The following is an 11,104-nucleotide window of genomic DNA, read 5'->3' as shown; positions in this document are numbered from 1 at the left end:
CAATGAATAGCTGGAAATGGTGCAAAGGTAAGTACTGAACACCCAGAGGTTAGAAAAAAAAAGGATGGTTACCCAAAACTGAAAAATAATGTACATTTCAGAATTATACAAAGAGGCCTTTTTCAGGGAACATGAAGTGGGTTTACAATTTAAAGCTGTTCTGCTGCAGTGAAGGTTGAATCAGCCTTGAAAGCCGGTGCTACTTATTCCTACAGGTGTTCCAACTTCTCTTGATTACTTACCACCCCCTCGTTCTGCATAAAAGCAGTGTTGGAACCCACTGTGTTACCAGACCCTCATGAGCATCAGGGGAACAGTATTATACTGTAGAAAGTAGCGTGTTGCTACAAAAATGGCGAGAAAAAGGCAATTAAATATGGAATCGAGACAGACCATCATAGCACTTAAAAATGTAGGCCTGTCCTACAGGGAAACGGCAAAGAAAGTCAACGAAGGACAAGTTTCTGAGAGTTAACAGCTTGCGTGACAGGCAGTTCACAGAACAACAGCTTCAAGTTGTTTAATAGTAGTCGTAGTAAGCAAGTCTCCGTTTCAACTGTTAAGAGAAAACTTTGAGCTGCAGGTTTGACAGGACGAGTCGCAGCAGGAAAGCCATTGCTAAGAATAAGACAAAGAGGCTCTCCTGAGCCACGAAACCCCGCCTCTGGACTGGAAGAAGGAACTATGGACTGATGAATCAAAATTTTAAATCTTCGGTTCATCACGCAGGATCTTTGTTCGCCGTCGAGTAGGCGAGAGGATGGTTGCACAGTGTGTGACATCAACGGTCAGACATGAAGGAGGAAGTGTGATGGTCTGGAGCTGTTTTGGCAGCATTGTGCAGCGCCATGCAATACCCCAAAAGTTTACAATACATTTTGGTCTATAAATTGATTCCATGATTTATTGTGCAATGACACAATAAATTGAATAATTTTCTGTAAAAAAACTTGTGTTCTAAAACTTTACGGTAGCGAAATATAGTGTTTGTATATATAGCCTATGGCCCTGCATTTCACTTTCTTGGCTGTCAAGTTGTCTGTGATGTTATTGTAGTATATTATCTTCTTGTTTTTCTCTTCTGTCCCTTTCCTGTGTTTGGGGGTTGTGAAGTGTGTATAAAGTTAAAGGTCAAAAGGTAATTTACCAGATGCCAGTTCGTAAAACTAACCAGGACATAAGCCATAAAGTTTTGTTTGTGTGTGGGGGTTCTCGGGGATGACCATCCTATATAAGGTGACTGTGGGAGCTGAACGAGAGAGGGGATTCGACGATTGGCCAGAAGCTCTCTCAGATTCGGCAAGAGTTTGACATTGTTCTTTCTTGTAAATAAACCTTTTAAATGCAAGATAAGACTTGTCAGCGGTGATCACTTCTTTCTTCAGCACATCAATATACAACATTATCTACCTATGATGTTTAGCTGCCTGTTATATTTCTTTGAGTTTTTCCTTGTGGTTTCGTCATTGGCTTTTGTTCTTCACCAGTTTCTTTTGGATTTGCGTTAACCTGCTATCCCCGCAGCGCCTTAAATCCAGCTGTTCATTTTTGTCGTGTTGTTGCCCGCTCCGGCCTCCCGTTAGCGCCTTGCATTTGGATCAGCTCCACCCTTCACTGCTATCTGTGATGTTTAGGTTTGAGGTGTCTGATAAAATATTGTATACAAATAAATTCCAATGACATTCAGCACCTGACTGCATTCCATCAAAATAAATACGCCATACGCAAGCCCCATATTGTGCGCGGCATGAGGGCTTCCTGAATCTGATAGTGTTTTCAGCAAATTCAGCGTGACTCGATAGAATAAACGGGTGTTTTGATTTTTCAAAAAGCAAAACAGGAAGGAGACTGAGCTCCGTAAGCCGGTTGGGCTCATTCAGCATTGTCTCCGCCATTTAATAGTGTTAAGCACCTTTCAAATGAAAGTCATTTTTAGAGCATTAATTACCCCTGCAGCTTCGTGTTACCAAGCAATTTGCACTGAAAAGTGTTTATAGTTGCAAGGATGGGAGTGTCCGTTTTGTATTCCGTGTTGCCTTCACACGTTAAAATTACACACAACATAGCTCAAATCACAAGATAGTAATTACAGCATTAATGGTGACAGAACAGAAAGCCGAGGGTGTGACGTTAATGCATGACTAATAAAAAGAAAATCAAGCATGGCTGAACTTTAGTTCAACTTGCTTTCTGGTGTTTACCTGCTCACAAACTTCTACTTTGTAAAGTGCTGATAACAAGCACATTTAACCTTAGAAATGTCTTTAAGAGGAATATTAATATTAAGAGAAATTGTGAACTTGGGAATTTTGAAGAAGAAATATAAAAAATAATGATATAATAATAAATAAGAAAGACTTATGAGCAAATTAAAATGATTTTCATTCTTTGAACGGGAAGAAATACATCACACTCAACAAATAATTCATGACACTTATTTATTTGAATTAATTCATATTTACATAATAATTATCACTGAACGAATCAGGCAACACGTCTGTACAAAAAAAACTAGAAACGTTGAAATCAAGTTCTGCTTCATGACATGAATGATTTGCCATTTATTGGGTTATATTTACACTTTGGTAACGGGTTGACAGAGGAAAAAAAATTATGTACAGCATAGAAAAGAACGACTGAGGACATTTATGAGTCAGCTTTGACGTGGTGTTGGTGGGTCAGTTAACTGTCAGCTGCTTTCACGACGAGCTCGAGAGGATTCTCTTCAACTTCATGACTTCTTCGGTGGTGAACAGCGGGGAAGAGCCCGAGCTGGAGTTCAGCATTAGCAGAGCGGACGACTCCATGTCCGACCTCTGCTTCCCTCTTTGGATCAAGTCTTCTGCGTGGACTTTGCCTGGTTGACCTCGGACGGGACCAGAGTCCATTTTCATTTGGCTGTCACGGGTTTCTTTGTCGTAGGCCTCCCAGAATAGTGTGCTCTTGGAGATGTGTGACTTGTTAACGTCTTGCTGGTCAAAGGGACGGACGTCCAGACTGGCTCCGTTCTTCAGAATGGCCCCTGAAGGTAAAGGCTTGTAGCTGCTGAATCCATTCTGGATGGCACTGAGCTGACTGGCTGTTGGCATTGGCAGGTTTCGCCTCAGATCCTCAGCCAAACCCTGGTGCTGGGGACTCATGTGAAAAGTCAAGTCGGTGGGGAGGACGTCTGCGTTGGGCCAGATCCTTCGTGTAGACTGTTCCTCATGGGTTGTAAATGGAGGCTCTTTAGCTTCATGCATCATGGCTGAGGATCCATACAACTTGAGCCACTTGTGAAACAGAGACAGCGGTATTTCAAATACCATATTGTCATCTTTTTCCCGAGGCACGTCTGGAGGCACTTCTGGACTCGCCCCTCTTTCTTCTTTTGGCCTGATTGTAAAGTCTGTTTTTGGAGAGCAGGGTTTTCGCGCCACGTGGTCGGCGTCTTTTTCTGTGAGGTCGACGATATCCTCCTCCCTCGCCGTCGGCGGGTATGAAACGCATGGGACTCCCTCGCTGGGTTCGCCATCCTGTCCTTCACATCCGTCACCGCCGGTCGCCTCCGCGGGATGATGAGCGTAGAGCGTGGAGGGTTTGTTTAAAAACTTGGGGCTCTTGCTGGATGACGGTGGGGCGAACGATGACACTGGGTTGCTGTTAGTCTCCCGGGGCGATGCTTTGACGCTGAGGTTCAGCGGTTCGGCCAGTCCGGATGTGGTTTTGTACTGCTCCGCCAGGTAGCGCAGGCGCTTCAGCGGCTCCTTAACCGAGTCCGTTGAGTTCAGCTCACACGGTTGGAAAGGAAACTGGAGCTTGGGGGCGAGGGAGCTGTGTGGCGGCAACACAGAGGGAGGGATGGGGAGATACGGAGGAAGAACTGGGTGGCTTGGGTGATAGTAGTGGGGGAAGTGGAGCGGCGACGCGAAGAGACTCCCATGAGGTTCTGACTGGAGGTTATGAGGACCCTGTAAGGAGAATAAGAGGTTCTTTAGAGTGGGATCAAAGAGCTTTATGGAAAAAAAACAAAAAAAAAACAGCTATTTGCTTTCTTAACCTCCTGAGACACTGCCTCTTCATATGGGGACATTAAGTTTTAAGTTTTATTGCAGCTTCATTTAAACTTTAGTCTGCCACCTAGTAGTTGCAAAGCATCAATAGGGATGAGCATTGATGGGCATTGAGAACCAGCTATTTAAAAGAACCAACTGGTTCGATTCATCAATATCATTAGCCTTCATGCTTATCTATTCCCCATATCGATACCTTTCACACAGAATTAGCGTAAAACGAAAGAAGAAGAATCTTTAAGTCAAAACACGTCGCTCATATCACGTGATCTGTAACATGCAATTTATGCATCACCGTAATTTCAAATAAGGGCGGCAACACCACCAGTTTTAAATAATGAGAGCACCATGTGTTCGTCAGTCTCCGGTCAACGAGTTACGAGCTATTGAGGATCCAGCGACCAGTTTACTTTACTATGTTTTCCTTCACAAGCTCTCATATCTTGTTTAGAAACTCAATAACGCCGACTTTTTCCACATCAAATTTTCACGGGAGGAATTGATAAGAGAATCGATAAAGAATCGGATCGATAAGCAGAATCGCAGGCATTTTATCTGACTTATTCAACAGACGATCACAGGACAAAAGCGAACTAGGAAGAAAACCCCCAAAAATTCTACGGCTAAAACTTATTTATTTATGCTTATTGATGTTTCTAGTTTGATAATTTAACAAATTTTATCAATAGCAACAAGCTACAACCTCGCTAATTAGCACGTACTCGTACTCAGGGTTCAGTGTTGGCAAGTCTGGTTTTGCTCAACCATGTTCAAGTACTAAAATAAACAGTTTTATATTTTGTCACACATTGGTGACTTTATTATAGTATAAATAATGAAATAATCCCAGTGTCCACACGAGGACATTGTTTTTTTTCAAAAACTGTGACTTCCAGTTTAAAGATGGTGCTTAGTTTTTTTACGTCTTAGGTCCTACTGATCCCAAATAACTGGGAGAAATTAAAAATGCACATCAAATAAAAGCTCAGGAGATTAATATAAGTGGCCTTAACCCATCACATGACACCGAGCAGCCACAACATTATGACCACTGACAGGAGAAGTAAATAACATCGACCATCTTGTGGCTGTTCAGTGTTCAGCTGGTAAACGTTTGGACCTGGCATTCCTGTGGATGTTACTTGTTACATGTCTCCAGCTTTCCCTTCTTATTAAACTGTAACATAATACCAACCTGGTGCAGCGGCATTGATAACAGCTTGCGTTTGGCTGGTCTCTGGCCGTCGTCCTCGTCTTTGCTGTAGCTGCTGTAGTGGAAGGGCTTTGGCTGATGCGGAGGCAGGGTGCTTATCAAAATGCCTTTCACGTGGCATTCGTACGGCAGGAGCAACCTAAGCAAAGCATGAAATGCATCAGATCCAGCTCATTCACAGCCTGATAAAAGGCCGCGTGTGATTAAACTCACTTCTCATAGTGCCGGCGGGTGCAGGTGGCCGCACTTGTACTTCGAGGATTTCCTCCAAGCGTGTTGTAAACTTGTTTCCACAGCTGCTGTGCGGTCACCTGAGAGTGATGCAATATATTTTATTTATTGCTTGTTGGATTTAACACGAGCCAGTTATCACAGAATGTGCTTCATAAATAATCATCCACATTTTTATTGTTGTCAAAATTGAAATTCCATATACGATGATTACAAGTGAAACTAATAACAATGGTATGTAGGGTTAAAGTACATAAAATTTAATTACCTGTTGGTAGCCACCCAAGTCATTGACAGTCTTGAACATCACAAATAAATCAACTGGGGGGAAAAAAAAGAAGAAACATGATGAAATACACTCCACACTCCAAATCATTCTAAATTCTTTTCTTACGAAATGATTTGTTTTATTTGGAAGGTCTGAACGCTTGTGACAGATTTACGACAGTACTTTGGCAAAAGGTCAAAAACAGATGAGGAATGAATTTACAGTGGCACAGGATGAAAGACTGGAATTCTTTCGTCCTGCGATATAATCTGAATATAAAAAACAGTTAAAAATTAAAGATAATAATTAACCAGTCTGTCTTTTAAGCAAATTCTTAGGTTCAAACGCAAACTCCCTAATACTAATCGGTAAAATAGTTTTTCTTTTAGTTAACTCATCAATTAACATCTGTTTTAATGGCGGATTGTATTGACTTTGTCCACTGAACTAGTGTATTAGAGCAGTTCTGTGTACATTAAAAGGAAATAAAATGAATAAGTACTTTGTTTGAAGCCCAGATGTGGGATCCTCTCTATCGGTGTATCCCTCTTCTTCATGAACATGTAGAGTTCTTTGAGGAACTGCTCCTCCGTGATCTCCTCCAGCGGCTCTTTGGCCCTCTCCTCTTCTCCGTGCGCCATTTCTGTGCGTCCCTGAAAACCCAGATTTGATTCAGTTCACCTCATCATCACAGTTTCTAGGGCGACTCTCAAATCGGGGAAATGCCGGCGAGCATTCTTGAGCGAACACACCCCCCTGGAGCTGAGATTCTTGGGTGGTACTGCCACGGTGTTATGAGGTCACGTCGCCTTGACTGATGGTTGGCAAACATGTCCCGATTTTTGACCATATGTCAGCGTTTAAGCCCCGGGAGTTAACCCTAACCCTGCCTCCTTAGACAACATGCCATTCGGGTGAGACTCAAAAGTTGAATCAATGCCCTCTTTCATTTCCTGGTTTCACCTGTTGTGTCATACCGTTAGGAATTAAATAAATAGGTCAATTTGTATGTGAATATCATTAAAAAAAAAATTTAAAATGATAATGTTCTTTGTTTTTTAAGTTTTTCCAGCAAGGTTGCAGTAGTTATAGGAGAGCTTCTGCAGGTCAAACACACACCGCAAACCCAAACATGAGCAGTGACCATTAAAGAGAAAAGAAGTGGAATCCATATAAAAACATTTATCCTCACCTGTGTTTCCATTGACAGAATAAGAATGGTTGAGATTATCTCATTGCCCTGAGGATCAGCCTCTGTTGTGCACGGGTTTGTAATCCCTTCAACGGATTTGAACTAAATGAAAATCACTGCCAGCGCTTATTAGTGTCTCTTCACGTCAGTAAGGCGCTCGACTCGAGTGCTGAGTGTAGTCTGACGATGTGAGAATGTAACAGAGGGGGTGTTTACGCCAACTTCTTCCTGCTGAGATTTCTGTTGTTGGACCAGTTCGACTCGCTCCTGAGCATGCGACCAAAAACGGTGTACTGGAATATGCCTCCCATATTGGCAGAATAATGAGGAAACCGGTGGAAATGATTGCCAGTCATCTACTTCTGACATTTAAAACCCTCCCATTTTTTTTTTTTTTTTTTTTATCAAATAATTGTTTTGAATTCGTGACTCGATAAAGGCCTCTTGAAATAAATCACGACTGTAGCATTGAAACACTGCACCAGAAGTCTGTGCTGACACTGTGGGGATTGCATTAAACACAACTTTATCTGTTGTACAGTGTATTATGATGATTTGCTACAATGGACAATGCACAGGCTGGGACATGTCCCTGATTCACAGTTGCATCTTAAAAATTTTTTTTTTAAAAAAATGGCGTCATGACATATGCATGATGTATATGTACTGTTACTCTGGGTGTTGGTGCATACTTAGTTAATTACTAAATATTCCTAAGACAGGAAAAGTGACATTTCTCTGCTTTCTCTGTCTGCTTAAATAAACATAAAAAAAAAAGTTTTTATTGGGTTTTAAGGCGAATAAAATGCACTTTAAATCCTCTAAAATTAGTTCAAAATAAATACATATTCCAAAATCACGTCGAAAATTAAGACATATCCATAAGCAAGTTTCAGACAGTGACTTATCTAAGATTGCACCAGTACCAGAGTCAGGAATGATTGCAATAATATAGGCCTAATTTTAATCCTTTAAACGTCATTTCGTCTTTTGGCCATCATTTATTGGCTCTGCGCTGTTGAGTCTGGCCACCTGAGCTCAGCCCTCTTTCAATCTCCCTTCTTAAAGAAGATAACGGCGCACAATTGCCCCAAAAAATAGCGCAAATTATTAAACGTAAATGTAGGATTACAAGATTTACCTTTTGCAGCGCGGAAAATCTAAACATAGAGCATGAGATACGAGGGTGGTGCTGGAAACGATGCAGAACAAATTCCACAATACAGTTGTTGAATGACGATGCCCTTTCAGAATTCATTCTTGGATACGGTAGTGTGTTTTTTTTAGGCCTACAGGAACTGTTTGACATTTGTCTGCAACAAGGCCTTCCAGTCTTTGTTGTCATTAGGAGATCATCTCATGGGAATCCCCCAGGTGTGGCGCTGTCTTTATCAAAACACAGTGTGCTCGCTGTGCTACAGTTGAAATGTAGAGATGCCGGAGGAAAGATAAATGGCTGAAACTTATTTTTAATCCCTTTCGAAATTCAATATTATGAAAACAACCCGCAGCGGAGTGATCTCAACTCTGTCTCCACTGACTGCAGGTCATCGGTCACTCAGTGTATATGTGAAGGTCAAAACCGGACCCTACACATGATAAAAGACAGAAGTCAGCTACAGATTGAATTTAACTGCCGTGCAAATAGAATAAAAATGATCAAACAGAAAGAGTGTGTGTCTAAAGATGTCTAAGATCTTGTAGTCTTCATCAAATGGGTCAGAATGAGGCCTTACCTTCTACATACTTGGAGCTGCATTACATTTAAGATACCAAGGTATGAGGTTAGTAAGAAACTGTCATATTATGACATTCGACATAACATGTTCCCAAATATGACTTAATCTCTTTGTGATCTGAATCTCAGTAAAAAAAAAAAGAAAAGAATCTGCTACTATGGCTAAAAGGTTAAGCTAATGCAGAATTGCCAGAAGCTGCAGTTCCTTAGATGGCCACTTGAGGCTAGCTCCATAACATTTTGGTCTCTATTGCTAATTTCCTGATACTCTGAGGTGGGTGATTTTTTTTTTTTAATTTATTAATTTTTTTATTAATATATCTCACCTATTAATTCCTTTAAAATGTTTAAAGTAATACAGCAGCCACAGCAGCTAGCAGCTGCTAGCTGCGTCAACTGCTCGCCCCACTACTGTTCCACCTCTTTGACTGTCTTTGAATTGGTTCTAGTCGGGTGAAGTCAGGCATGGCCAAGCTGGCGACGGCTGGTTCCACTGCACTGAGCTTCAAAACGCTTTGGGATTAGGGTTACATTACGGAGCGTTCGTATCGAGAAGCCGTCTGTCTGTTATTGGCTAGCTAACATATGAGAACTACATACCTAAGAGACGCCATGAAGTCTATTAGCACTTATACAATGTCACACATAAGCTCGATGGAGGCCGGACTTCACTGTCGGTTCACTTATCCAGGTATTGACCCAGTATTTTAATGTCGTGAACTGACATTTTTACCAATTGTTTACAATTTTTTCAAAAGGAATGCTGCTGTAGTGCTGTTAATGACCCCCAGCCGTTCACCGCCAAAGGTTCATCTTGTGTTGGCAACGATTCTTAGGAGCTAAAAAAGAAAAATTGTATTTTCTACAGTGATAAGTTCGTACAGTCTGAAAGCACATATATAAGGACCATATATAGGACCACTCACAGGAGAAATAAATAACATTGACCAACTTGTGACAATTAAGTGTTCTGCTGGGAAACCTCTGGACCTGGTATTCATTCTGTGTGGATGTTACTTAGACATGTAGCACCCATCTAGACTTCAGCCACTATCTCATTCTCAATCTTGCATGAGTTTCACTGGGGATGAAAAGTGAAAATGCATTATACTGTCTGCTGACTGTTGTCTTCGTCAGTTATCAAAACAAATACCTTTAATAGGACAAAGCTCAATGAAAACATTCCTCCATAATAACAGTTCTGAGAAAAAAACTTCCATGACTTGTCTTCATCCAGTTGCCATTCCAGGAAGTCTGCTCAGAGAAAACAGATCTTTTGCATGACGTAAAGACTGATATTTCTCTCACTGCATGAATTGCACATTGTTGCATGGGAACTAATAAAACTTGTTTACTCTGGTGATCATAAACCATTGTTGTCTGATTGTCTCTTGTCCGCTCTTTCCATATTTTATTACAGATAATTACACAGTCAGGATTGGAATTCATGCGGTACGAGAGCATCGAAGGTTACCGGAGGAGAAAAGAATCTCTCTTTAGGCTCATGGTGTAACCTACGCACGTAGCATTTTACATTTTTACTTCCTGCTTCATTGTCAACAATGGAGACTGAAACTTTCCCCGTTCACAGCTCTTCCTCTCTGTGGCTCGCAGTTACATTTCTGGGGAGGTGCACGTTAGCTATGGTGCTAGGGTCTGCACAGGGTCTAACCACAGGACACCTTCACAAGGTCCATGTCCATTCTCTGATGAGTCACAACTGGTTTGGAGGCACAAGGGAAACCTGCACAATATTAGGAAGGTGGTCAAAATATTATGCCTGATGCATGTCTCCTCTCTCTTTTCCTGTCTCTATTGTAATTGACACTATATGAATAAAATTGAATTTCATATTTTTGTGTTACTGTAAAAATGGGCATAACACTAACAATTGCATAATAAAAAAAAACCTTTAACCCACAACACTTCATACCAAAGGGTGTGTCCAAGTCAATAAGCAGATAATACCACATGCAGTTGCAGCTGCATCTATTGTGCAGCCATATTGTTCGGTTGCGGCAGGTGTAACTAATTACACTGGTCCCCGTGAAAGTGGGATACCTGAACACAATGTGTCTTTTACTAGGGACATCTTGCTTTAGTTTCGGTTTGAGGGCATATAGCCAATTGCAGCAATTTAGAATATAGTGTTATGATCCACATTAAAGGCTGACTTTAATTTGACTAAAGATTATGTAATAGCCAGTAAAGGTGTATCTTCCTCATCCTTGCATAAGAATAAAGAGAAAAAGTAATATTTTGTCTTTTGTGAAAATGCTGCATAGTGTATTTATTTATTACACTGTTAAAGCCTGAAAATTATATCACAAATCAAATTGCAGTATTTTTTGGGAATGCAAGCAGCTTACAGAGACGCAGTGAGGGAAGGGCAGACTGAAACAGAACTAAT

At 41.1% G+C, this 11,104-nt stretch overlaps 1 protein-coding gene across 1 annotated transcript; it reads right to left on the bottom strand.

Annotated features, from left to right (window-relative positions):
- Positions 1-2,421: 2,421 nt before the first annotated feature.
- arid6 (AT-rich interaction domain 6) lies at positions 2,422-7,155 on the bottom strand. Its single transcript, XM_047569024.1, has 6 exons — positions 6,957-7,155; positions 6,267-6,417; positions 5,765-5,817; positions 5,479-5,576; positions 5,248-5,404; positions 2,422-3,950 (listed from the first exon to the last, which is right to left on the bottom strand). Exons 1-6 carry the CDS (start codon positions 6,966-6,968, stop codon positions 2,700-2,702), a joined length of 1,722 nt encoding a protein of 573 aa, XP_047424980.1. The 5' UTR covers positions 6,969-7,155; the 3' UTR covers positions 2,422-2,699.
- Between the last annotated feature and the right edge of the window lie 3,949 nt (positions 7,156-11,104).

This window comes from Mugil cephalus, chromosome 19 (genome assembly GCF_022458985.1).
Source record: "Mugil cephalus isolate CIBA_MC_2020 chromosome 19, CIBA_Mcephalus_1.1, whole genome shotgun sequence".
Classification (NCBI taxonomy): domain Eukaryota; kingdom Metazoa; phylum Chordata; class Actinopteri; order Mugiliformes; family Mugilidae; genus Mugil; species Mugil cephalus.
The sequence above is the reverse complement of the archived record's forward strand: the minus strand, read 5'-3'. Positions and strand labels throughout refer to the sequence as shown.

Coding starts and splice junctions, on each gene's coding strand:
- arid6 (XM_047569024.1), bottom strand. Junction 5,577..5,764: donor ACTTGGGTGGCTACCAACAG/GTAATTAAATTT, acceptor CATCACTCTCAG/GTGACCGCACAGCAGCTGTG. Junction 5,405..5,478: donor ACCCGCCGGCACTATGAGAA/GTGAGTTTAATC, acceptor TGCTTTGCTTAG/GTTGCTCCTGCCGTACGAAT.